This window comes from Micromys minutus, assembly GCF_963924665.1.
Source record: "Micromys minutus genome assembly, chromosome: 10".
Lineage (NCBI taxonomy): Eukaryota > Metazoa > Chordata > Mammalia > Rodentia > Muridae > Micromys > Micromys minutus.
Genome location: NC_137979.1, coordinates 3,351,490 through 3,375,706, shown reverse-complemented (window position 1 = coordinate 3,375,706; position 24,217 = coordinate 3,351,490). Strand labels below are relative to the sequence as shown.

The following is a 24,217-nucleotide window of genomic DNA, read 5'->3' as shown; positions in this document are numbered from 1 at the left end:
AGGGTAAAGTCCCTGCCACACTCGCCTGTGCTCATCCAAAACCACAGGCCCTGGGGAACAGCCTGACCAGGCTAACTCTACAGGAAGCTGACCTCATAGGACACTCTCAGGAGGTCAAAGATGTCCACCTCTGCAGGAGGGTCATCTCCACTGGTCAGCAGAGCGTGGAGGTGTGGGATAGGTGGAGAAATGCTCTGCTTGTTGGTCACATTGTCCAGGTACCTGTAAAGATCAAAGGACAGCAGCATAGGCTCCCTCAGCAGCCGCCACGTGCTGGGCCAGAGTTTAGTCATGGGAGTCACATAGGAAGTCCTAGAGGAAGGCAGTGGTGAGTCCGCTGGGCCCTATAGGCTGGGAGCTCCCATCAGAGTAGTAGCAGAGAAAAGTCTTACTGCCCACTAACACGTGCGCACTAAGTCTGAGGATGCCAGGCTGTCTTCTGGGGCCTGTGGATTCCAGAGTCTACCTAGTGTAGGGACAATGTGCTTCCTCTCTGCTGGGTCACCAGGGTCTGGCCAAGAACCATGCAGTGAACAGTTTCAGTTTCACCAGGGACATGGCCTTGCTTTGGCTGACTAGTTTGGGTCAACCAGGCCTTCCTATCCTCCTAGGCTCTGCAGCTTGAGCCTAACACTCAAGACAGAAGAGGCTTTCTGGTTCTAACCCATCTAAGGGACATCCCTGGTTAGATGCTTACCCCTGAGGAGAGAAGGAGACACTCAATAGGACATATACATAAAACCCAGTCATAGTCATGGTCACAACTAAGTGTCTTTAACATCAGGGGATCAGGAATCTTATTAGTTAGGAGGTAGATCACAACCTTGCCAATTCTGTAGGGTCCCAGCACTGGGCTGGCTCAACCAGCAAGCACGGTGTTCCGGGCTAAAGCCAGGCTGGGGACTTGGAAAGCTCCTTTGTGTAGGGAAAAAAACAAAACAAAACAAAACAAAAAACCATGAGAGGGAGATTTATACATGCCCAGGGCAGGGGCAGGGCACAAACTGGACCTGTGTGGTAGAAAAGAGACTGTAGTGGAGACTGCCTGATCACCTGAAGCAGGCCCCAGAGACAGCAGGGGTGCAGGGAGAGCCTGGCTGGGGTGAGTGCTTGAGGAGGCCAGGGTAAGTGTGAGCTTGGTGACAGGTTCACTTAGCCATCCCACAAGCCCAGTGAGGATCTGTCCTACCCAGGGGATGCTGAGCTCGAAGAGATAACCAGGACAGCTCTGTGAAACAAGTGCTTCCCCACCTTGGCTAGAGGTTGGAGGCCTTGCTGTGCCGCTGTCTCCTGACATCAACATGAGTGTCACCACTGCGCATCTGCTCTGGGTCAATTCCCCATGACTACACAGCTGAGTCAGGCCCACTGGCCTCTTCCGTTTGCTCCCAGCTGTCTCCTGCTCCTGGTGATCTCCTGACCTAGTTTCTACTTGGGGCATAGCACAGGGTGTTGACTGAGGGCTGGGGAGGGAGGGAAGCAGAAGTAGCCCCCAGCACGGTCACCTGCCCAGCACGGTCATGGCCTCGCCCTCATCACTGCAGTCCAGCAGCTGTTCCATGTTGGCGTCCAGCACAGCCAAGGCCACCTGCAAGATCACTTTGATGCCCTCGTAGAAAAAGCAGTCGACAATGACCACGGCACTCTCAAAGGGCATGACGCTGAGGAAGAGGGTCAAGAACCAGGACAGCGAGATGCTGGATATCACGCCCAGCTCTTGCATCTTTTCTGAGAGCCGGGGCAGGACGTCTCTTGTGAGCTCTTCAAAGATGCCTTGGTCTACGAGGGCCCCTGAGGAGAGACAGGAGGCCAAAGATGAGCACTGATCCAGGGGCCTGAGCACCCCCTGTAGAATCCCAGGGCCTGGGGTGCAGGGACACTATGTGGTTCCTGTCCAACCTCACCTCTGCCATCTCTGCGTACAGTGAGGGCCAGAGAGGTGTGCAGCGGTCCCTTGGCATCCACGAGGATACGTGTAGGGGATACAGTTTCTCAGACCCCCACCCCACACTGCTGGACCCTGTACATTACTCCCTGATGACTCATGATACCGACTATGGTGCAATGCTATGAAAAGCTACACAGCTATTATATGCCGTCTGGAGAATAAGGGACAGTGGGTGTGCTCAGTACGGATGGGGTTTCCTCTGTGCATTTCTATTCAGTGCTTGGCTGGATCCATGGACACAGAACCTATGGCCACAGACGCCTGACTTTCGGGAAAGGCAGAGGTAAGCAGTGACTGGTGACCTGGACACTAAGCAGCAGAGGACAGCTGAGCTAAACACAGATGTGCTGAGACAGACTTGAGGCATTTCCTTATAAGGACATGGATTTGACTGGAGGTGAGTTCCTGAGAGTAGATGCTGGACCACTGGGACTCAGAGCAGACTGCAGAGTACAGCAAAGAGACTTAGGAAAGCTGGGTGGAGATTGGGGCTCGAGGTAGACTTTCCAAACCCACTGAATGTGTGCCATCCTCTGACTCTCAGTCTGGCTGTCCTGGGAATCCTCACAAAGTCTAGGTGGGAGCTGGGCCCTGGAGGCAGCAGGCTGGAAGTCTGCTTGCTTTCCTCAGCTTCTAGTCTTTGACTCGGGAGCCTGAATGACGGCTGAGGTGTAGGGACGCCTCAGAGGGAACTGCTTAGGGTGGGGCAGGCCAGGGGAGGTCAGCCACACCCATGTGGAGCTCCTGAGCAGGTTGAGGCTCCTGCCTCAGACACTCACTCACCCACTACCCTGGTGTTGTAGTAGTCAGGCAGCATGCGCTCACACAGCGCCACCAGTAGCCAGAAGGCCTCCTCCTCACTGCCGTAGAGCAGGAGCACCGAGGTCACGATGTTCATTGCCTGCCAGGAAGAGACGGTGTGTCAGTGTGTCTGTGTCACTCTGCCGGCCACAGAGCAGAATGGTGTCCCCCGACCAACCCTGGGAAATCTGCCAATAAGCCAATTTGCAAGAATTCAATGAGACAGAGACAGCCAGCCAGCTCTGACAAAGTGGGTCAGAAGGCATTAGGAAAACAGAGACAAGGCATCAGTCAACACTTCCATTTAGTAGGCTTGGTGAAGCTGATGTGTGGGTGTGCAGCCAGGGTCCTGCAGCGGGAAGGAGGGGATACATAAAATTAGCTGATAACAAACGGAAGCATAGAAGGGGGAGCGTTATTTCAAAAGCATTGCAGGCCTGGATGAACTGGCGGCGTCACAAAGAACACTGGCCTTAGAACAACTAAGCTTTAGGAAACCAGTTTCCTTGAAATCCAGGTACAAGCTAAGGCCCACATAGAACCATTTGACTTGACTAGGAATACTCCACTGGATTCACAGACAAAGGTTACAGCAGCCTCGGGTACAACAGCACAGTGGTACAAGTCACCCGGTGTCTATGGGGGACGGAGAGAGACATCACACTGCTACAGCAGAGGAACATCCAGCCTTAATTCTGAAGAAAAGTCTGGTCCTCGCTGCAGTGCGATGGCCCTTGGGGGCAGTAGGTGAAAAGCCAGATGCAAACGGATAAACAATGATCTCAAAGAAACCGGGGACAAGTCTCACTCCAGCCCAGAGGCTGGCCTTCATTTCCGTCCCTTCCCCCAGCTTCGGATCCCACCTCTGCTACTGGACTAGTGGTGTCTCTCCACCTCTCCCCGCTCCCTCTGTCTTCCCGGCTCTCTCCTCTCATGGCCAGGTTTACGCTGCTGCAGTTCAGTCTGGCCCTTCAGCCGCCCCTGGTTGTGCTCTCCTCACATCTACAGTCAACACCGTCCTCCATATATGGAAACAGCCGTCCCCATTTTCACACAGCACGATTACACTTACATGAGATACAGAGCGATCAAATCCAGAGACAGATGGAGAAGGTACAGGGGTGAGAAGGTGGGATGGAGGAGCTGGAGTGTTTGCTGCCTAACATATGTACTTAACGCCACTGTCACTCACTTAAGAGTGAATAAAATGGTAAATTTTATATCATGTATGCTTTACTCTATATACAGAAAAAAAATCCTCCGAGTCTCACACAAGGAACACACAGATGACACTTACTATACGGCATGGGGCCGAGGGGAATAGTCGCCACTATATCATTCGTTTTTAACGATTATGTGTTTGGGTGTCCATGTGTGGGTGTGCCTGCGGAGGCCAAAGACATCAAACCTGCTGGAGCTGGAGTTGCACGCTGTCAGACGCAGGTGCTGGGAATTGAACTCAGGGTTCTCTGGAAGAGCATCACTCTTAACCGCAAGCCATCTCTACAGCCCCCTTTGAACACTAGCTGGTAAGCAAGCAAAAACCAAGGTTCCATGTAGTTCAGGCTAGCCTCGAAACTTTCTGTGAAGCTTTGATGACCTGATCCTCCTGCCTGGACTTCCCAGGTGCTAAGAGTACAGGCACCAGGTCTCTGTTTCTGAGACAAGGTCTGGAAACCTTGAATTTGCAGCAATTCTCTTGCTTGGCCTCCCGAGTGTGAGGATTATAGGCATAGGCTGAGCTACATCTCTTTCCAGGGTATGGACGATCATGTGTGTAAGGCCATCACAGGCTGGGACTGCCAGCACGTGCCCCAGGAGGCCATGGTAGGAGGTGATTTTCATTACCTGGCAGTAGCCAATGGTAGGGTTCCGGAAGGCATAGGCAGTCAGCACCCGCCGGAGCGCAGCGATCCCAAGCTCATTCTGGAATGCAGGGTGCTCAGGCATGGAACGATGCAGGTCTCGCTCAATCTCTTCCGTGGCCAAGCTGTACTTTCCCATGGATTTCTCTACTAGTTCAGTGTAGTAGCCAGGATGGGTCACCATCTCATTCCAGGCCCCTGGGGAGACAAAGGTGGCCGCCATCTTTCTCTTCTTCTCCCTGGGACTCAGTGATAGGGCTGACTGGAGACACAAATACCCCACGGAGCAGAGAGAACTTTGCGGTCAGTTACAAGGTGTGAGGCTGTTTCCCTAGTGACTGCTCTGAGAAACTCCAGTGGCCAAAGTTATGAATGTCAGCCTGTGCGTGCTGCCACCCACTGACAGCATCTGTGCTAGCATCTGCCGCTCCCATGCAGTGGTCATCGCCCAGCTCTCCGAGGGTTCAGGAGACAAGTTTTCTTTTGGTATTAGAGATAGAACGCGAGGCCACACAAGCTCAGGACATGCTCACTGTGCGTCTGACACAGAAAACTTTGAGGGAGGGCCAAGACCGGACAGTCCACGTCTGGGGGTAATGGAACCACACTCACCAGAGAAGAGGAGCCAAAGCTCCCCTCGGAGGCTCTCAGGGATGCCTTTCAAGACCAGCTCCCGAGTTTTGGCTGTTCGGTACATGCACATGCCACGCCCGTACTCAAAGAAGTGGATGTTCCAGGACTCCTCCTTCATCTTCTCCTTGGCCTGAGAGAGGGAACATGGAGTGAGAAGCTGAAGAAAGAGTGTTGGTGCTGGGGCTTTGATAGCAGGCCTTCCACCTCTCTGAGCAAGGCTAGTAGCCGGCTGTGGAAACTACCCACGAAATGAGTCTGCAAGCTCAGGGTTCAAAGCCATGATTATAAAGGAGGAGAAGAGGACCTATCCTGGCCCCCGGGCTCTTAAGCAGCAGAGGGCCCCTGATGAAAAGCACCCCCAACACAGGCCAGGCAGAGTGTCTGTCCCCAAGCTCCGGCTGGGTCCACCCGACACTGCCCAGTACATATCCCGGTGCAGGTGCACCCTGAGAAAGCCGTGAGGGATGATGCTGGCCACAAAGGCCCAGCCCAGAGGTGGCTTCAGCCCTCCTCCTGAGGCCTCAACTCAGGCAGAAGCTGGAGTGCTCAAGGCTTACCCCTTTGGCACCAAGGTCCTCCACAGGTGAGTTCTTCTGGAAGACTTTGAGCAGGCCCTGGGAAGTAGTAGGAATCTCCTGTGTACTGAAACTTGGAGGACTGCTCAGGGGAGAGGCTGGGCTGCTGGACGGCTCTGACGTCTCCTGAGGAGTTGGGAGAGACTAGACAACAGAACAAGAGGGGGAAATGCCTAACAGAGCTGTCCCAGGGTCAGCACGGCCAAGACTGAGGCTGTAGACGGGGCCCAGTCCGGCCCAGTCCGATTTCCTCTCCGGCTGGCTGAACCAGAGTCACCGACCCTAGCCAGTTAGCGCCTTTCAGGGGCAGCTGGCTCCTCTTCCTGATGCTGCCCAGATCTTCTCATAGTTATGCCCGGCTGTAGTCAGCACGTGGGAGGTGAGGCCCACACTTTGTGTATGTGCAGGTCAGAGGACACCCTGTGGACTCCAAGGACTGAACTCAGGTCACCAGGTTTATATACAGCAAGCACGTTGCCTGCTGAGCCACCTCACCAGCCCTGAGAGTTTCTTTTAGAAACAGAAACTATACTCTCAAATTCTTACAGAATTTTAAGGGATCCTGTTTTTGTTTTTTTAAATAATCCTAGACTATAACAAAATTCACTAGCATAAGCATTTTTGGGGGTTTTGGCCTTTTAAAGTATTTTTAAATTTAGTTTTTATTTAATGTCCATACATGTACCTGTGGGTACCTGGAGCTGGAGTTACAGGGTTGTGAGCTGCCCGATGGTGCTGGGAACCAAACTCGGGTCCTCTGGAAAAGCTCTTAACTCCAGAGCACCTCTCCAGCCCCCTTCAGTTTTGCTTTTCAGACAGGGTCTCCCCATGCAGCCATGGCTGTTGTGGGACTTGCTATATATTTCAAGCTAGCCTTGAACTTGTAGGGATCCTCTTGTAGGATCTGCCTTCCTGGTTCTGGGAGTCCTAACCCACTGCACGCTGAACATAAGAGCACGTGTTCCGTCTGACCTGTTCATTGTTCTACTCAAGGTCCCCAGGGTAACCGTTTCCAACAGAAGTAAAGTGACAGCCGGATGAGGCCATGCCCAGCGCTGAGGAAAGACAGTGCCTGATGATGACTTCGGGCCTGTTACTGAGGCATGATGTGAGAAATGGAAGCCAGGTCTGTGTGCACACTACATCCCTAGCCCTTGGTTTTTCAGACAGGGTCTCACCTGTAAGCCTCCTATCTCAGACTGTCAAGTGTTAGGGTCACAGAGACAGGTCACTATATTTGACTCAGTAAGTCTCTGTAGTAGGATTGTTGTGTGCTCCACAGGATGTTCAGTAGCACCCCTGGTCTGTACAGGATGCTCAGTAGCACCCCTGGTCTGTATACCAGGTGCCATGAGTCACCCTTCAGCGTGCGCCACAGGGTCTGGCTCAGGAGCAGCAGATGGCTGCACCTGGGGGCTCTTCATCTGGTTTTGGCCCTGCTGTTCCTAAGTGGCTTCCTCACCTCTGGAGCTGGGTCGGAAACACTGGCCTTTGTTCCCCCAGCGCTGCTGCCTGTCAGCTTGGACGGAGTTTTCTGGAGGAAGTCAGAGATCCTCTGAACCAGGAAGTCACGGTCTTTCAGGTTGGCAAACAGGAAGGTCATCTTACTCTTAGTGCTGATAGACAGAGGGCTGGGCAGGACACTGGAGCTGTCGGCTTTTTCGACAATGGTCACCTGAGGGGCAAAAGGATGCCTTGGGGTGTTTGCAGCTTAGGATGTAGGAAGATGGGTGTAGGCTCTCATGGGCACAAGGCAGTGAAGCACTGAGTGGCCCAGTTGAATTAATTTCCTGCCATGGCCACTTGTGTGTCAGCTGCAGGTGTCATGAAGGGGCAAGTGAGAGTACAATGTCCCTGTGTGGCCACTAGGAAGCTGATGTAAGCTAGGAGCCAGCTGTGGCCTCAAACCCTGTGAGTAGTCCCTCAACTGCAAGGCTCCCAAAGCAAGCTTGGCTCTGACTGACCCTGGGGGAAGAGCGACACAGGCTTCAGTGGCTGCAGCCCAGCTCCAGCAGGGGACAAACGATGGTCACACAGGCTGGGCCTGGCCATGAGGAGCAAGAGTTGGCAACAAGGAAGGCCAGGAAGTCACTGGCTACTTGTTACTGTGACGGTGTCTCTGGGGAGGCAGAGACTGAGCTGTGACCTGCTGGGTAAGATAGGACAGAGGGCACAAAAACCCTGAGGTGTACGTCAGAACGACTGGAAGAGTTTGCAGGAGCTGAAGCAAATTGAGCAGGGCAGGATGTATCTTTATCTAATTGGGTTGCATGTATTTTATGTGATGAATAAAAATATGGGCGTGTATACCTGCATGCATAGGTGTTTGCACATCTGTGGGACATAAGTGCATATGTGGTATTTATATATGTGAAGGTATGTGTAGAGTGTATATATGAACATGTAATGGATACTTGAGTATGTGTAGGAATAGGTCTGTGGGTCATATATGTGATGTGTGTGTGCATGCGTGTATGTGGGTGATTGTATGTTGGGTACCACACTCTGCCTGCCTCTTTCACTCAGTTCTGCCAGAAGCACTGGGAGCACACGTCCCTAAGGGGTTAGATGTGGTTGGGACTGTCCTGTCTGGTGGCTGTGGAGAGGAAGCGACAGACTCTGAAGTGAATCCTACCAGGATTAGGTTAGGATGCAATAACCAGGAAGCAGTCAAGACCAAGGACGACTCCATTTCTACTTGGGCAATTGATGTCACTTAGCAAAAGAAAGGCATAAAGGATGTGTCTGGGAGTGAGACCCAAGAGACCAAAGGGCAGATCACGGAGCTCTCCTGAGTAAGAAGGCCTGGAGCCACTTGGCTGTGGTGTGGAGGATGGGCCAGCTTCCATCCCGAGCAGCTGTAGAGTTCTGCCCCAAGAGCAGTTAGAGCAGAGATGCTCACCTCCCTCAGGGGTATGATGAGGCGGCACGTGTCTTCCTCCTTGCTGGCAAAGCAGATGTAGTTATTGGAGATGAACATCTGGCCGGGGATGTGTAGCTTGTTAAATGGCGTCCACAGAGTGCAACCTGTGTGGCCATCCAGCCGCTCATCCTTGGGCAGCCGGAACGTGGCTCTGTAGCACTCGTTCTTGGCTCTGGCATCCAGGTCTCTGAGGAAACAAAGGGCAAGAACTTCCTGTTTCCACACTGGATTCCGGAGCGTTGGGGTCTTCTAGTGAGAAGCTCATGCATGCCTGGGGACTGGAGCTCAAGAAGATAGGAAATTTTTTACACCAAGCATTAGGAACAGAACATAATGTTTCCTTGAGGCTGGATGCTTTGAAAGGACACCTAGAGGCTCTGCCACTTGGTAAAGAAGGATAGGCAGTCCTTGGAATTGCCTGTGTCCTTCCTGGATCAGGGCCAGCATGACACAGCCCTCCCACACAGGGAAGAGCTAACCCCACCTGGAAACCTAGACAATGCCCAGGAGGAAGCAATGGAGCTCAATCTAATTGCACACTGGTTCTCGCTGAGGAAAATGCAGGCTGATGGATGTGGGTAGCAGCTTGATCGTGCCTGTTCTGGGGTCTATGACCACACAGACATAGCCCTAGCTCCCAAGAGAGCTTCACATCTGCCTGAGCTGCTTGCCTCAGAGCCTGAGCATGCACGCAGACTTATAGCTGTGGACACTGCCTGCCACGTGCCAGCACTGCTTCTTATCTTTCTGCACGGTCACACTGTCACTCTTATCAAGAGAGTGACATCCCTGTACAACATCCTAAGTTAGACGGTGCACTGAAGGCCTGCACCCTGGTAAAGGGGCACAGCCTATGAAATAATTAGACTCTAAACATACCAGTGTTGAGCCCTTCAGTGCCCACCCTGGCTCTGGAGCCCAGGAACATCTGCAATCCTAAAGGAATGGGTGTCCTGTAAGGCTGAAACCTGAAGCCCAAACACAGGTGAACGGCTGTGCTGGCCACCTTGATCCATTCGCCAGCCGCAACCACGGATGGACAGGATGACCATGTTTTATCTTAGCTTGTCTCTTTTGTTAGTTTTGGGCCTGAGGGCTCAGACCCGTGACACTAAAGCCAGCAACTCCAGGACTCATTTGCCCAAGTCTGCTAGATGCAGCCTCCTGGGATCTCAGCATATTGTGCCTAAGTGGGTTTATATTCCAGCTTTACTCTCCACTGATTCTTATGGGACTTCTCTGTCATCCAGCATCCTGATATGAGACCAAGAGATGGTGAGACCCCCTCCCTATGCAATATTGCCATGGTCATCTATTGCTGGCTTCCTTCCCCAGTAGTGGGCCTGTGAGGTGTGCTGGACACCCGAGTTTGTGGACCTGGCCCCAAAGGCCGGCTCTCTCTGTTGTCAGGAGGGTGACATACCGCTTCAGAGCTGAGATGTTCTTGTGTGGCCGGACAGGCTTGGGCAGGGCCTTGTCCTCCAGGAAGCCCTCGCTGTCCAGCAGCTGTCGCATGGCCAGGTTGGCGAGCTGCTCCATAAGCTTGAAGGTCTCACCAATGTTTAGGAACATGGAGAAGAACAGCTCCTGGTCCCGGGTGTCCACACGGATGCTCTCGGGGAAGAGTAAAGTGGCATTTTTCTCCAAGCGTGTAACGTCCACCCACTGTACCACCAGGCTCACTGATAACAACAGGGACAGACATGTCACCCCTCACAAGTGGGCAAGGTGAGCCCTGCCATCCGCTCTCAGAACCTCCCTTGGACACTGTTTACTCCCCCCTCCAGGTCTGAGCCTAGTCACATCAGGACAAGTAATCCACAAAGAGGTATAGCTATTGGGTTCACTGCTGCTCCAAGCCTACCCTTACTCAGCGAGTGCCTTACCTGAACGGAAGAACACTGAAAGGAACAGACACGCAGAGAACTAGCTAAGACCCTGGCCCTAAGGAGCCCCACTGGGGTATGGACCAGGTCAATAGAGTAGGACTGGCCCAGAGCAGGGTACCAGGCCCCAGAGACGGTACCAGGCCACTGCGGTCTGACAGGCAAACAATAAGGGGAGGAGGTGGGCTCAGGAACTAGTGTTGATACCTGCCAACTGGGTCAGCTATAGGAAGTTCCTTTTGGGGTGACAGAGAGAGCTGCTGGCTCTGTGGGGAATGAGGCTTGCCTCCTGAGGTCATTCCTCAGGACAGGACCATGAGTAGGTGGCAGTGGGATGTGCCTGAGGTTCTACAAAATCTAAAAGTACCGAAAGAAGATGTGTCACTGTGCACCACACTGGAGGCTTCAGCTACTGTGAAAGCCATAGTTGGGCTGCCAGGTGCAGGTGTTGCCGGGGTGTTCCCACCACAGGGAGTTACAGTGGCATCTGGGTTTGGGGAGACAACATCCAGGTGCAGAGGCATGGGCTATGCACCAGGAATCAGCAGTGAGACCAGGGAGGGGAGGGCATGGTGTAAGGGGTGCCTTCTGCCCCACCTTACCTTCCTTCCCCAGCAGGAATGAGTAGAAACACAGGTGGTTGACGGTCAGGTAGAGCCAGCCCTGCCGAGGCACACGGCCCTTCCAGAAGCTACAGGAGTAGTAGTTGACCAGCTTCTCGCCCTCCGGCATGCCGAACTGCTTCCTCATCTTTAGCTCGGCCTCCTTGAATTTCCCCGGGTCCTCGTCCCCCTGGGGCTGCAGGTTCTTGTTCTCTTCTGCGATGATGCCCTAGAAGGGACAACAGAGTTTGGGAGCTGAGCATATTGGAACAGTCCCAGGAAGGAGCAGAGAAGCCAGGAACCCAGAATCTAGGACTTCTTTAATTAAAAAAAAAAAAAAAAAAAAAAAAGAGGGAGGAGCTAGAGGTCTTATAGCTTAGGCTGACTTCAAATTCTGTGTAGCCAAACCTGATTTTTTGGTCTTACAGCCCAAATGCTGAGATTACGGGTACTTGATGCCACATTTATAGTTTAGATGATGCTAGGCTCAAACCCAGAGCCTTACACACATCCAGCACAATCTCTTAACAACTGAGCTACATTCCTGCCCTCAGTTAAGTTTCAAATTAGCATACAAAGGAGTGGGTTTCATTATGATGTTTTCTTTTGTTAAAGACATGTATTTTTAAAATTTCTGTGCGTGAATGGAAGCCATGTGTAAAAGCAATGCCCATGAAGGTCAAAAGAGGTTAGTGGATTCCCTGGAACTGAAATTACAGGTGATCCTGCCCCCAGGCACCTTTCCTAGGTTTTGGCTGGTAGTGATCAGTCCCTGATGTTGAGGGGCGTCTGGGAGACCTACAGGCAGGAAGCAGGGAGGAGACTGGATCTGCCGGTCGTCCCCCAACAGCGAGTCACCAGCCCAGTGCTTTTGACAGCTTTCCAGTGTCCTGACGTGTCAGCATCACAGGGTGCCTTCTGCATGTGTGCACACGGGAGAGCACCTCTGCGGAGCTGGGTCTTCCTTTCCACCTACGTGGGTTCTCAGAGCTCGGAGGGACTCGCACAGCCGGTCCATCTGTTTCTGGATCCACTGTTCCGCCTTTCTATCTGATTTTAAAGAAATTAGCTTTGCCCAAGATTTTCTACTTCCTTTGTCTAATTTCCTGTTTTTTCTGAAGTTTCTAGCTTACTAAGTGGGACACCCATTAATGTCATTGTCCCCCTTTTCCTAACATTTAAAAGTCCCTTCTGTGAATGGTTGTGGCCTTGCACCAATTCCAACGAATAGCATTTCACCATCGTTCTGATAGGTTTTTCTGTTGAATGTTCACAGGTGTGAGCATGTACTTGTGTGCACGAGTGTGGAGGCAGGAGGCTGCTGCAAAGTGTCTTTCCTGATTGCTTTCCACTGTATACAGCAAGCCTGGGTCTGTTACTTGGGCCCAGAACCATTGATTGGCTAGTCTCACTAGGCTGCAGTGTTGTGGTTGAATGGGCTGCTGCAAGCCACTCAGCATTTACATAGGCACCGAGGATTTGAACTTCAGTCCTTGTGCTTGCAAAGTGAGTGTTTTACCTGCTCAGCCACCTCCCAGCCCTTAGTCAATTTCATGCTTCCTAATTTTCATGGGCTACCTTGTGATCCGCAGAGGTTGAGAGACCTCATCCTCGTCACAGCATCACTGCATTACTGTGAGCTGGTGTGGCGGACCCGTACGGTGGGACCAAGCGGGAGGTCTTCTGATCACTGGAGACATTTAAAAGGATAATAGGGCAACTGGGCACGGTGGCCCTCAGGAGGCAAGGCAGGCAGATGGCTGTGAGTTCGAAGCTAGTGTGGTCTATATAGTGAGTTCCAGGCTAGCCAGGATTACACCATGAGATCCCGTGTTTTAAATGAAAACGAGAACGAATACCCCAACTCCCTACACCTCTTCCATATCTTAGCTGCGAGACGAGCAGCTCTGCTTTGTCACATTCTTGGACCATGATGTGCCAACACAGGTCAACAGGGAGAAACCCACCAGGACCGTGAATCAAACCCCCCATTTTGCTTTATAAGCTGATTATCCAAGATACTTGTTAAGTGACAGAAAGTGACCTCGGAGTCATCCTGAGCTTTAGTGTCCTGCTGCTGTGTTCGTTAGGGCTGGCATTTACGAGGTGTGTGATGAGGTGGCTCTCATGACAGAAGAGTAACAGCTTGGCTCTGCCTGTTTCCCTGGAACTACAAGACAACACAGGCTCTGCCTTGAACTCAGTGTGTGCAAAGAAGAGCTAAGAAACTCAGCCTGAGCTGCCCAGGCAACGGTGTTCCAATGTAGCGAATTCACACGGCTTGCTGAAAGACACTGTGCAGTAAAACTGCACAGCAAGGGCTCTCCTGGGAATCTCAATGTAGCCCAGGCTGCTCTGGAGCTCACCAGCTTCTACGGCCTAAGTGTTGGGATCACAGGTGTGTGCTAGCATGCTTGGCTTCAAAATCATTACTTGGCTATAAAATATCCCATTCAATATACTACACATGACTTAATAACTCCCCTGAAGATAATGGACATATATCAAAGTAAGAACTTGTAAAGTATTATTGTCCTCATACGACAGAGGAATAGAACGTCCTCCCCTCTTATGGGGCTGGAAGACACTGCTTCTGGTGCACGGGGTAATCAAGGCTCTCGGAGCGCAGTGGTGACAGCCGTCATTCACTCTGCATCTAGACACACCCCTGGGCACAAGGTGTTTGTAACCTGATCTGGTATGGTGGTGATTCCAGCACTTGGGTCAAGAGATTCACGGCTAGCCTTGACTACTTAGCAAGTTCTGGGTGAACATGAACTATATATGCTTGTATCTCAAAAACCCCAGGGAGGTTGGGCTGGTGGTACATGTCTTTAATCCTAGCACTTGCAGGGGGCAGGCAGAGCTCTCTGAGTTCGAGGTCAGCCTGGTCTACTAGTTTAAATAGGAACTTTCACACCAAGCAGGGCTACATAGAGAGGCCTCGTTTCAAACAAACAAACAAAAATATACCAAGAAAAAAAAAAGATTTCCAATGTCTTTCTCTGTTTGTCAAGACCCTGGCAAACACAATTAAGTATCTGGATATGTATAAGGCATTTCAGAAGGAATATACAATCCAGGCTACCCTCCAGACTCCAGAGGCCAGCTCAGTGGGGCTCTGCAGGTATGTGGGCCAGCTTTCTGTTAGCCTGACAAATCAGTGTAAAAAGAAGGCGGGCTGAGTTTTACTTGGTCTGATGGATCCAAAGTTTTCAATCCACGGCTGTGTCTCACTGCTTCGAGCCTGTGATAGGACAGTGCATCACAGTGGAAAGTTACGGTCATAGAGGCCCGCACACCTGGCGGTGGCCAAAATGCAAAGAATGTAGCAGGAACCAGGGTCCTAGTGTCCCCATCCAAGGCACATCTCCATCCACCTAATTGTCTTCCACGAGTTCCCCCTCCCTAAAGGGTCCAGCATCTTCTAATAAGACAAAAGGCTGAGACCCAACCACGGGCCTTTGGGGGTTATGCAAGATCCCAATAAGAACAAGGGACAATCACGCCCACAGCCCTTTCAACCACCAGAAAATGGGAGAAGACTTCAGTTTTCATCCTGTGAAATGGGAACAAAACCTACACCAGGACAGATAACACAGCTTAATTCTTGGAGTCTGCAGGGCATTGGTTCTAGGAACCCCAGGGATACATGAGTCTACACACATTCAAGTCTCTCCTATAAAGAGACAGTTTGCTTACAGCCTGTGCCCACCCACCTGCAGGCTTCAGCTCATCTTACAACATGCATCACAACAGGATGCTCTGCCTTCTGCTCGCTTAGGAAAGGCAGGCAATGCTCACTGAAGTTATAATCCTGTCCCCCAAAGACTACTGACACACAGCTGGCTGAATCCACAACCGTGTGTGGCCGCCAGCACTCCACAGAGGGAAGAGGGTTGGTTGTTAGTAGGACACGGCCTTACATGGATCTTGCCCTTGACGAAGGTAGTGATGTCCTCCTCGTTGTCGAAGATGGACAGCGTCTGAAGCAGGTTGTTTTCCAGCCATTCCCAGTGTTTGGTGATCTCTTTTCGGGAAGAACCTAGTTCATTGGGGGCGGATGAAATGAGATCTCAGACTCAAGGTGGAGAGTGGGTCCCCAGTGCTCCATTCAAGTGACCACCTCCTTCCATGGCGTGCACTTCCTATTACGACAGAGTCCTCCCTCCCTTCCAAAGGAAACTTCTGGACTATATTCCTGCTCTTCCAGAGACAATCTACATGGCCAGAAGCAGGTGAACTCATCAAGTTTTCCTCAGAACCCCTGCAGGGAGGTGAACAGCTACCTCCCGCTGGCCCCCTCCCACTCCTCAGCATCTGTCTGAGCTTTGCACACGGAGTGGGAAACCCCGGAAAAGGAAACATAGCGCTGTTCCAGCAGGCCGGGGACTGTTTGCCTCCACCAAGAGTCTAGAAGTGCAGCTCTGGGCGGTGAAGCAGAAGCCCCTTCAGAATAGACGACTACAGGAAGGAGAAGGGAGCAACCTGTCTTCTCAGCTGCGCTGGGGTGGGACATATGGGTCACAGCCAGGCCAACACACTATATGACCTATGAACCAGAGGTCAGAACGCAGGGTGTTCTGGGAAAATTCTTCACTGCGGAGCCACACCTCTAACCCTTCTGATCGGCGACCCTCTAGTACCAGCTGTGCTGGTGACCCTGACTCCTTCCTGGTGTCCCCACCACCTCCTCCCACCCAAGGCTCTGGGCATGGCTGTGCTGCAGCCTGCGAGCCTTCGTTATGGATGGACAAGCAGCTCCACAGGCAGCTCCTCCACTGACCGGCCTTGGGGAGGACACGAGCTGGAAGTACTGGACGACCCAGTGGGCCACAGTCTCACTGTCGCCCTGTCAGCCCCGTCGGTCACCTGTTTCCCCTTCCTGGCTTCTCTCTGTGCTCTTACCCTCCCTCTCCTGGCACACAGGGGTCTGGCTAGTAGGAAGGATTTCCTTCTGGCCAAGAACCCACAATCACATTCAGAAGTGCAACTCTCAGTTTCATTTCATCTTTTGAAAATTTAGATTTATGTATACAAATGTTTTACCTGCATGCATGTGCACCACTTGTGTGCCCTAAAGAGTTAGAAGAGGGAGTTAGATCTCCTAGGACTAGTTATCCGCCACCAAAGGTTTGGGGACCAAACCTGGGTCTTCTGCAAGGTGGCAAGTGCTCTAACCACTGAACTACCTCTCCAGCCCCCTGGGCCATTTTCTTTATACACACATTCCCAGCCACCGTAGATGGATAATTTTTTTTTTTTTTTTTTTGGTAGATGGTAAAGTTGCTGTCTGTCTGTCTGCACCTGTTTGTATTTTGATTCTAAATGTTTATATACACATCTCCTAGTTAAAAGTGAGTCATTCATCTAATATTAAGGACACAAACAATATCTCTGCCAGGCACTGGGGATTAAAAGAATGCAGTCGCTAATTAGATTACTGAGTGTCACTCCTGTTTTCAGAATTGTCCACAGAGCTCACTTCGTCCAGGACACCTCAGGTACCACAGTATGACACCAGGGTATGTGGAAGTTCAGTCAGGTATCCAAAGTCACCTAGCAAGGAAGTGACCGAGTGGGCAAGTCAGCCCAGCTGCCTGGAGTAGTTTGTTTTCGTCTTCCGTCCGTCTGTCTGTCCGATGGGGCAGCCGGGTCACACCCAGAGGAGGAGAGTGATGATCCCAGAGGTGGATGTGTGGGTCTGAGGAGTCTGGGGAGGTGACATCTGGTGAGTATCATCAGAGCAGAAGGGACTCTGCACAGAAAGCAGCAGAGGACAATCACACACACTGCAGGGTGCTCCTGTGTGAACACCAGGACACAGCTAGGGAGGAGTCTGGGGATGGAGGTGGGCAGACCCTGGACATCCTGAATCCAAGGTGAGAGACAGAGATTCACTCCAGAGCCTTCCAGCAGGACATTTGGTGCTGGTAAGCTGCTCCTGAGTCAGAGCCCAGACTGCTGTCAAGGCGGGCACAGGCAGGGCTAGGGCACGGGTGGCATCTGGTGCAAGACGAGAGGTCATGGAGAAGCACAAGAACCACAGACACTGAGGAGTTCCCTGTGTTACCCCCCCTCGGCCCTCCCCTGGGGCTACCGCTTGTCAACCCCTCCTACACACACACACACACACACACACACACACACACACACAGTTTCCCCTACCCTGGTGCTACCCCACGTTAAGCAGCCTGTTGGGTAGGAAGATGGCTCAGTAGGTGGGTGCTCTAGGTGTGCATGCTGGACCTAAGTTTGATCCCCTGAAGCTATGAAGAGCCATGCTTGATGCCTGAATCTGTCATCCTAGGACTCCAGAAAGGAGGGAGGCAGAGAGGGGAAATCACCTGAAAACACCCGGTACAGCCAGTCTGGTATACACAGCACAGCATGGTGTGTACACACACACACACACACACACACACACACACACACACACACAGAGAATTTTTTTTTTTTTAAAGTAACTTGTCTCCCTGTGACTAAGACTCAAAGTTCCCAGATCCTACTGGGATAGATCACACCTTTCAGAGAATCCCCCTATCTCCTGAGTAATCCTTGTAGCTTCCCAGTAACCTCTGTGGGTCTGAAAACCAGGAGATCTGGGGTCCTGCTGGGTTTCTCTACTTGGCCTGGGGCACACTGACCTCTCTAAATTTCTTGCTTACAAAGATGCAAGTCATTACTGTTAAAGGTGCCAAGGAGGAGGAATATAGCACCTAGGGCAGAGTCTGTCTCCAGGTTACCACCTGCCTATGCTTTTAATCCCGACTGTCTAACCTCCACCCTGAAGCCGGGGCCAACTGCAAGGGTTACATACTTCTGAGCCTCCCAGTGTCTCACACACGCTAGGCAAGTGCTGTACCACATAGCTACACTTCTAGTCACTTATAACATGATGCCACTTATGTCTGTCTTTTTTTTGGGGAGGGTTTCTGTGTAGTCTTGGCTGTCCTGGAACTCTGTAGACCAGGCTTGCCTTGAACTTAGAGACCTGCCCTGCATCTCCATCCTAAGTGCTGGAATTAAAGGTGTCGCCATCACTGCCTGGCTTTTTCCCCCTCTCTTTCTCCTTTTTAAATCAGTTCTCATGTTGCCCAGGCTGGCCTTGAACTTGCCACAGGACCAAGGATGACAGAATTCCTGATCCTTCTTCCTAAACAAGTGCTGGGATCATAGGTATGCACCACATCTAGTTTATATGGTGCTAGGGACCAAGTCACCTGAGCTTCAAATCCATGATCCTCAGACCTCAGCCGGAGATTCTAGGCACAGACAACCATGGCTGGCTGAGGTCTACAAGCTCTAGAGACCTGTCATCTTATCTCAGGCTACTGAGGAATACCAGGATCCTATAGGGATGTTAACAGCCTGGCTTGTAGCCAGAGTGGTGCCTGCTGATATAGGAGCAGGGGCCTTGGGCCTGGAACTCTGTGTAATGCTAGACTGGTTACTTGATTGCTCTGGGCCATGGTTTTACTCATTTTCAAAACAGAAAGGGCTGAGATACCTGTGTGGAGGTTCAGGAAATGCAGTCTGAACACTTAGCCACTTCAGCCCGAGTGACACACACTGACCATCCTCCTGCTCTGGCATAGGTGGGCTTAGCCCCTAAACACAGCAGCTACCGTAGGCTCCTGTCAGTCAGGGCAGGAAGAGCCTCAAGGTCCCTCAAACACTGACCTAGTGACTACTCAGCCATTATCCCAGGTCCAACACAAGCAAGGCGAAGGTTTCAATGCTCCAGCCACCCATCAATATATGACTTTCTCTCATGAGCTTTTCTATTTAATGATACTTTGCACGGAATGGGATGGACAGCACTGGGGTTCGTTTCTGAGTGAGCTTCTCCGAGGCCCCCTTTCTGTGAGGTGCACCACAAGCTTCTCTGATGTCCTCCTTCTGTGAGGGGCACACCCAGGAGAGAAGGCCGCTCTCCAGCACTCTCCACAGGGCCCATTCTCATCAGTGAAATCAACAGAGCGGAAAGATGGGAAAATGTCACCCCATTAATTAAAAAGGACCTTGTTTCCAGTAGAGAGTCAAAAGAAGACCAAGAGCTGCTTTGTCCCATCTCAGCCGGGGACCCAGGCCACCACATGAACCAGACTTCTTACATGTGTGTAAGAGTATCCAAATGCTTGAGAGAGAACAAAGGGTCTACAGGTGAACATGAACAAGATATGGAATGGACCGATGAGATCCAACCACATGTCTCTTGAGACAAGGGGGATTTTAAGAACACAGGTTCTGGTGAGGTCCAGGCCTAAGTTCCCAGGAGCTTCTCTACTTCCCTTGAAGGACATCATGGGGGTTTTGGGCAGACATCACCCCATCAAGAAAGCAGGTTTCCTGTCCTCCTCCCTCCCAGTATGACTTCATGATTCAGGGTACTTACCACATGCCACCGTCCAGTAGACCTGTGAGTCCTGGGTCTGGTGCAGGATGCGGTAAGGAGCCACACGGGCGCTGGAGTCCAGCACCACGTCCAGAGTGCCCACGAGAAGACCTGTGGGTGGGAGAGAGACGTGGAAGGTGAGAGCCCTGGGGGCCAAGCCTAGCCCAAGTCAGCTCACAAGTATCACGTCAGGAAGGCCTAGCACAGGCTGCACTGCCCAAGTCAGCTCACAAGCATCACGTCAGGAAGGCCTAGCACAGGCTGCACCGCCCAAGTCAGCTCACAAGTATCACGTCAGGAAGGCCTAGCACAGGCTGCACCGCCCAAGTCAGCTCACAAGTATCACGTCAGGAAGGCCTAGCACAGGCTGCACCGCCCAAGTCAGCTCACAAGTATCACGTCAGGAAGGCCTAGCACAGGCTGCACCGCAATCTAATTCTCACAGGTTTCCTGCAGGGTCTCTCAAAACTTCTGCTTCTTCTAGAAGCATCTATTTATTTTCTCGGCTCAGAAATACTCACAGCAGAGAACTTTTAACACAGGCCCTTACTATGTAGCTTTAGCTAGCCTGGAACTTAAGTAGATCATGTTGGCCTTGAACTTATAAAGATCTGCCTGCCACTGTTTCGTGAATGCTGGGGTTAAAAGTTTGTGTCACCACGCCTGGCTGCAGTAAATGTTTAATGAGACTCAAAGCTTAAGCAATTCTGGGAGGCTCTCTTGCACAAAAATCAAAATTAGGTTTTATTTAACTCTGAACCGATCCCTGGTGTTGGCATTGTGCAAATGTACCACCATGCCTGATTAATGTGCTGTTGGTGTTAAAACAAGCATCTCTTTAGTGTGTGTGCATCAAACCCAGGGTTTATATAAGTTAGGCAGGCATCCTGGCAGACCTATACCCCAAATATTTTCTTTAAAGTAGAAAATGTTATAAATTAAAATAATAAAATATCACAGTGCCCTTCTTTTTTTTTATTATTATTATTAAAAGGCAGGGTCTGTGTCACTCAGGCTAGACTTGAACTCATGATCCTCCTGCCTCTGTTTTATGAGGTGGGATCACAGTGGGTCAGCATACCTAGCTTACACATTTTATCTTTTATAATCATATACATGAGGAGTTGTTTTTCTCCTTCCACCATGGCATCTGAACTAATGTCTTCAGGACTGTGCGGCAAGCCCCTTTATGCTCTGAGTCATCTTGCTGGCCCAACGCTATCTTTTAAGTGACGGCCAGCTCCGTCTCTTAAGAATGTCCCCTTCCTTCTGGCACTGCTGGTTGAGAACTCTGGTTCCTCGGTGAGGACATTTTAACACCCTCCGTCTCAAACCCAGAAAGGCAGTGCAGACTTTTAGACTGCATGCTCAATTCTGCAATTTGGGAGGTCTGGGCAGCCTTCAAAGGCATGGCTGAACAGGACAAGGAAACACTTGTTAGAATCATCAGATTTTTGAGAAACATTTTAGTTCTCCTTACCCCTTCCACTTACCCTTTGGTCTGTGACAGTTTGGGCAGTTGCCCTTGGTCAACGCCATCACTTCCTGGCAAACTGGCAGGAAACCCCTATCTTCTACCAACCGCCTGACCCCACTCTTCTGATTACTTAATGACGTGATTGAGAACCCTGCCTGCTGTTCCTGTTTGAAATGTACTCCTTCCTTTACAAGGAAGTGCTGCTTCTGGTAAGTTCTGAACACGCCGCTGCTGTCTTCTTGGCTCACAAAACCACGTCTGTGACTCACTTTTAATACTCTGCTAACCTACCATTTGTCATCCGACCCCCATCCTTAATAAGTGTAACGAACAGTTACAAATTAGAACAATTTCTCATGTTTTACTAAAACGTTAAAAAAAAAAGTTGCTTCAAACAGTAGTCAGGGATCCGGTGACTGGCTCAGCCGACAAGGCCACCATACAAGCAGGAGGATCTGAGTTTGGATCCCCGGTGCCCACATAAAGATGGGCGTGGCTACTTGTGAGTGGCCCACAGAGCATCTCAAAGCGCAGGGCTGGGGAGAGCGATAGGAGACTGGCCTCCGCACACACAGGCATGGGCTCCTGCGGGCACACCAGGCAGGCTGGTCTCTGTGAATGTAATGCTAGCCTGCTCCAAGTAATGAGTTCCAGGGCTGCCAAAGCTACACAGTGAGACTACCTCAAAAACAAGAGGAAAAAGGCAGGTTCAAGCCTTACAAGGTTTTTTCTTTTGGTCTTGGGAGCACTCCTTTAGTGCATAAACTACTGGCATAGCCACATTGCAAGACCTGAAACCTTCTGACCGGTGACCCGCTCTTTAATTAGAAGTTCGGCTAGCAAGCTACTTATTATTATTATTATTAATCTTTTTGTTTTTTCAAGACAGGGCTTCTCTGTGTAACCCTGTCCGTCCTGGAACTTACACCGTAGACCAGGCTGGCCTCAGACAGAGATCTACCTGCCTCTGCCTCCCATGTACCATGGTGACATATTTCATTATTTTGTTTTATGTATGTCTGCATGTGTACCTATGCACCCTGTTTGTGTCTGGTGCCCACAGATGCCTGAAGAGGGCACTGGATCTGCTATAACCAAAGTTACACATGGCTGTGAGCCACCTTGTGGATGCTGGTATTTGAACCTGGGTCCTGCGGCCCTTAACCCCTGAGCTACTTTCTCCAGGCCAGGCTGGTCAGTTTTGAAAAGAGGCTTGAAGAAACCTGCATTACTGATGACTGTCCTAGGGATACAGTGCTCAGGAGGTTGTGAGTTGCCGTGAGAGGCTGCACAAACCTGGCTCAGTGGCATTTGGAATTCACAGAATGGCTGGCACAGTGGTCTGGATGCTCAGCCTCGGGGGCGGGAGGCAGTCGGACACAGATGAATGATAGAACAAAAAGGACCTGTCCCACGGTGCCTTGTGTTCCGCAGTGGCCTTATGGTAGCTTCCAAGGTTGGTCACTGGGCTGTCCAGGAGGGCTGCTACCTAACTCTCAGTAAACACTGCATCCTGGAGGCAGGCCCAGCACCACCTCCAGTCATCTCTAGGCCCTTTGGGAAGGAGCCTGATTGAGGAGGAGAACATTGAGTTTTCTTGGAAAAGGTACAGTCCCTTCCACATTAAGTGACACTCATGAGATGCTGGCAGCTGATGTCACCCATGAGAGGCCTCCAACTGCATCTGGCAGGACTGTCAGCTGCCACACTGAAAGATCAGGGCATTCACAGAAAATTCACCCTCTGTACTGAAAGATCTGGCACCCTGAAGGGTCCACATACTGAGGTCTGCTGCAGGCCCGGGAGTACAGGGGGCTTCCAACAAATCCCGCTCAGTAGATTCCCACAATGCCACATGTCACACAAAGTCAGAGGCGCCCACTCTAGCTGCTTCTGTGTCCGTGGTAGTGCCCAGATACCCAAGAGGCGCCTGGGGTGGCTCAGAGGGACACTTCATATACACTGATAGATATGCAAAAACAAGCTTTGGGTTGGCATCAAGTGAGGAGAAGCCGGAGGAGGGGGAGCAGAGGTCAGGGCATGTTTGGTCTTCACAAAGAGGCAGTTCTTCAGTGAACTAGGAGTAAAAGGGGCCAAAAGAAAACGTGTGCTTATGCCACTTGGTCCCTCAGAGGCAGCTGGAGAAACTGAGGCAGAGAGCGAACAGGGGGACCCTGCTGGCTTCTGGCTGCTAAGTCACTTTACAGGGCTGTGCACACGTCCCGGCGGAGGCCACTGGTGTCCTTCCCCTGCTGCCCGCCCCCGGACCGTTCTCGCCACCCGCCTTCCGACCCCGCAGTGCTGCTGCGCGTGCCCGCGGGTCACGTCCTGCTGCCCCGCCGGGCCCGGTGCGCACAGGCCCGGCCGCCCGCGCCCCGCTCACCCGTGAGGCCGCCGCCCTTGCCGTGGCCTCGGCGCCGCTGCAGCACGAAGAAGGGGTTGGCCCGCTCCGTCACCCATAGCGCGTTGGCCACCAGCACCTCCTCCGGCCCGAGCCACATCCCGCGGTCGCTCGCACCGGGCCAGAGCCCGTGAGGCGGAAGCGCGCGCCGCCGTCGCTGCGCCCGAGTCGAGCCGAGCGGAGCCGAGAGGCCGGGGCGGGGTCGAGACGCCGGCCCGAGGGGTAGCTCCCCCTAGCGGCCGCGCCGGCCCACGACGCCGCCCTCCTCGGCCTCTCCTGGCTTGGCAGTCCTGTCCCGCCCCGCCACCGCTGTCCGGTTTGTAGGGGATCGCAAGCTCTCTGCCTACAGTGCAGCCCCGGAGAGTTACTGTTGCAAAGGGTGTCTGGAGAAGGGCCAGCAGCTCCTGGTCAGCCTCGGAATTTTGACTCAAGTCTAAGGTTGGAATCCTTAAGAGGCCAGTCGTCAGGAAGCGCAGCTAGTGTCCTTTGAAATAAGTGCGCTCATCCTATCTGACATATGAACTGGGGTGGCCTTGAGGCTGGGGTCACAGATGAGGTTTTTTTTTTTTTTTTCTTTTGCATAGGCGGACATGAGCTAGGAGTGCAGGACACTGCTCTTACCTCTCCAGGCCTGAAGGCGGCAGTCTCTGACAGCGCAAATTCATCTTCAGATTCCAGCCCAGGGTTTCTGCGCCTGAACCATGAGGC

The 24,217-nt window shown here is 51.9% G+C and overlaps 1 protein-coding gene across 4 annotated transcripts in view; it reads right to left on the bottom strand.

Moving 5' to 3' along the window:
* The window catches only part of TBC1D9B (TBC1 domain family member 9B), a 35,015-nt gene extending 11,354 nt beyond the window's left edge, over positions 1 to 23,661 (bottom strand). For 3 of the 4 annotated variants that reach the window (XM_080922842.1, XM_080922843.1, XM_080922845.1), the window contains exons 1-13: positions 23,492 to 23,661; positions 19,632 to 19,742; positions 15,160 to 15,278; positions 11,234 to 11,462; positions 10,169 to 10,427; positions 8,725 to 8,932; positions 7,285 to 7,497; positions 5,805 to 5,966; positions 5,227 to 5,377; positions 4,598 to 4,812; positions 2,732 to 2,849; positions 1,506 to 1,791; positions 93 to 222 (exon numbers count right to left, since the gene is read on the bottom strand). In XM_080922842.1, the coding sequence (XP_080778968.1) occupies positions 93 to 222; positions 1,506 to 1,791; positions 2,732 to 2,849; positions 4,598 to 4,812; positions 5,227 to 5,377; positions 5,805 to 5,966; positions 7,285 to 7,497; positions 8,725 to 8,932; positions 10,169 to 10,427; positions 11,234 to 11,462; positions 15,160 to 15,278; positions 19,632 to 19,742; positions 23,492 to 23,609 (2,319 nt within the window). In that variant the 5' untranslated portion in view covers positions 23,610 to 23,661. The remainder of the gene's footprint in view (positions 1 to 92; positions 223 to 1,505; positions 1,792 to 2,731; positions 2,850 to 4,597; positions 4,813 to 5,226; positions 5,378 to 5,804; positions 5,967 to 7,284; positions 7,498 to 8,724; positions 8,933 to 10,168; positions 10,428 to 11,233; positions 11,463 to 15,159; positions 15,279 to 19,631; positions 19,743 to 23,491) is intronic. The other variant, XM_080922844.1, reaches the window with a different exon arrangement.
* Positions 23,662 to 24,217: the final 556 nt, after the last annotated feature.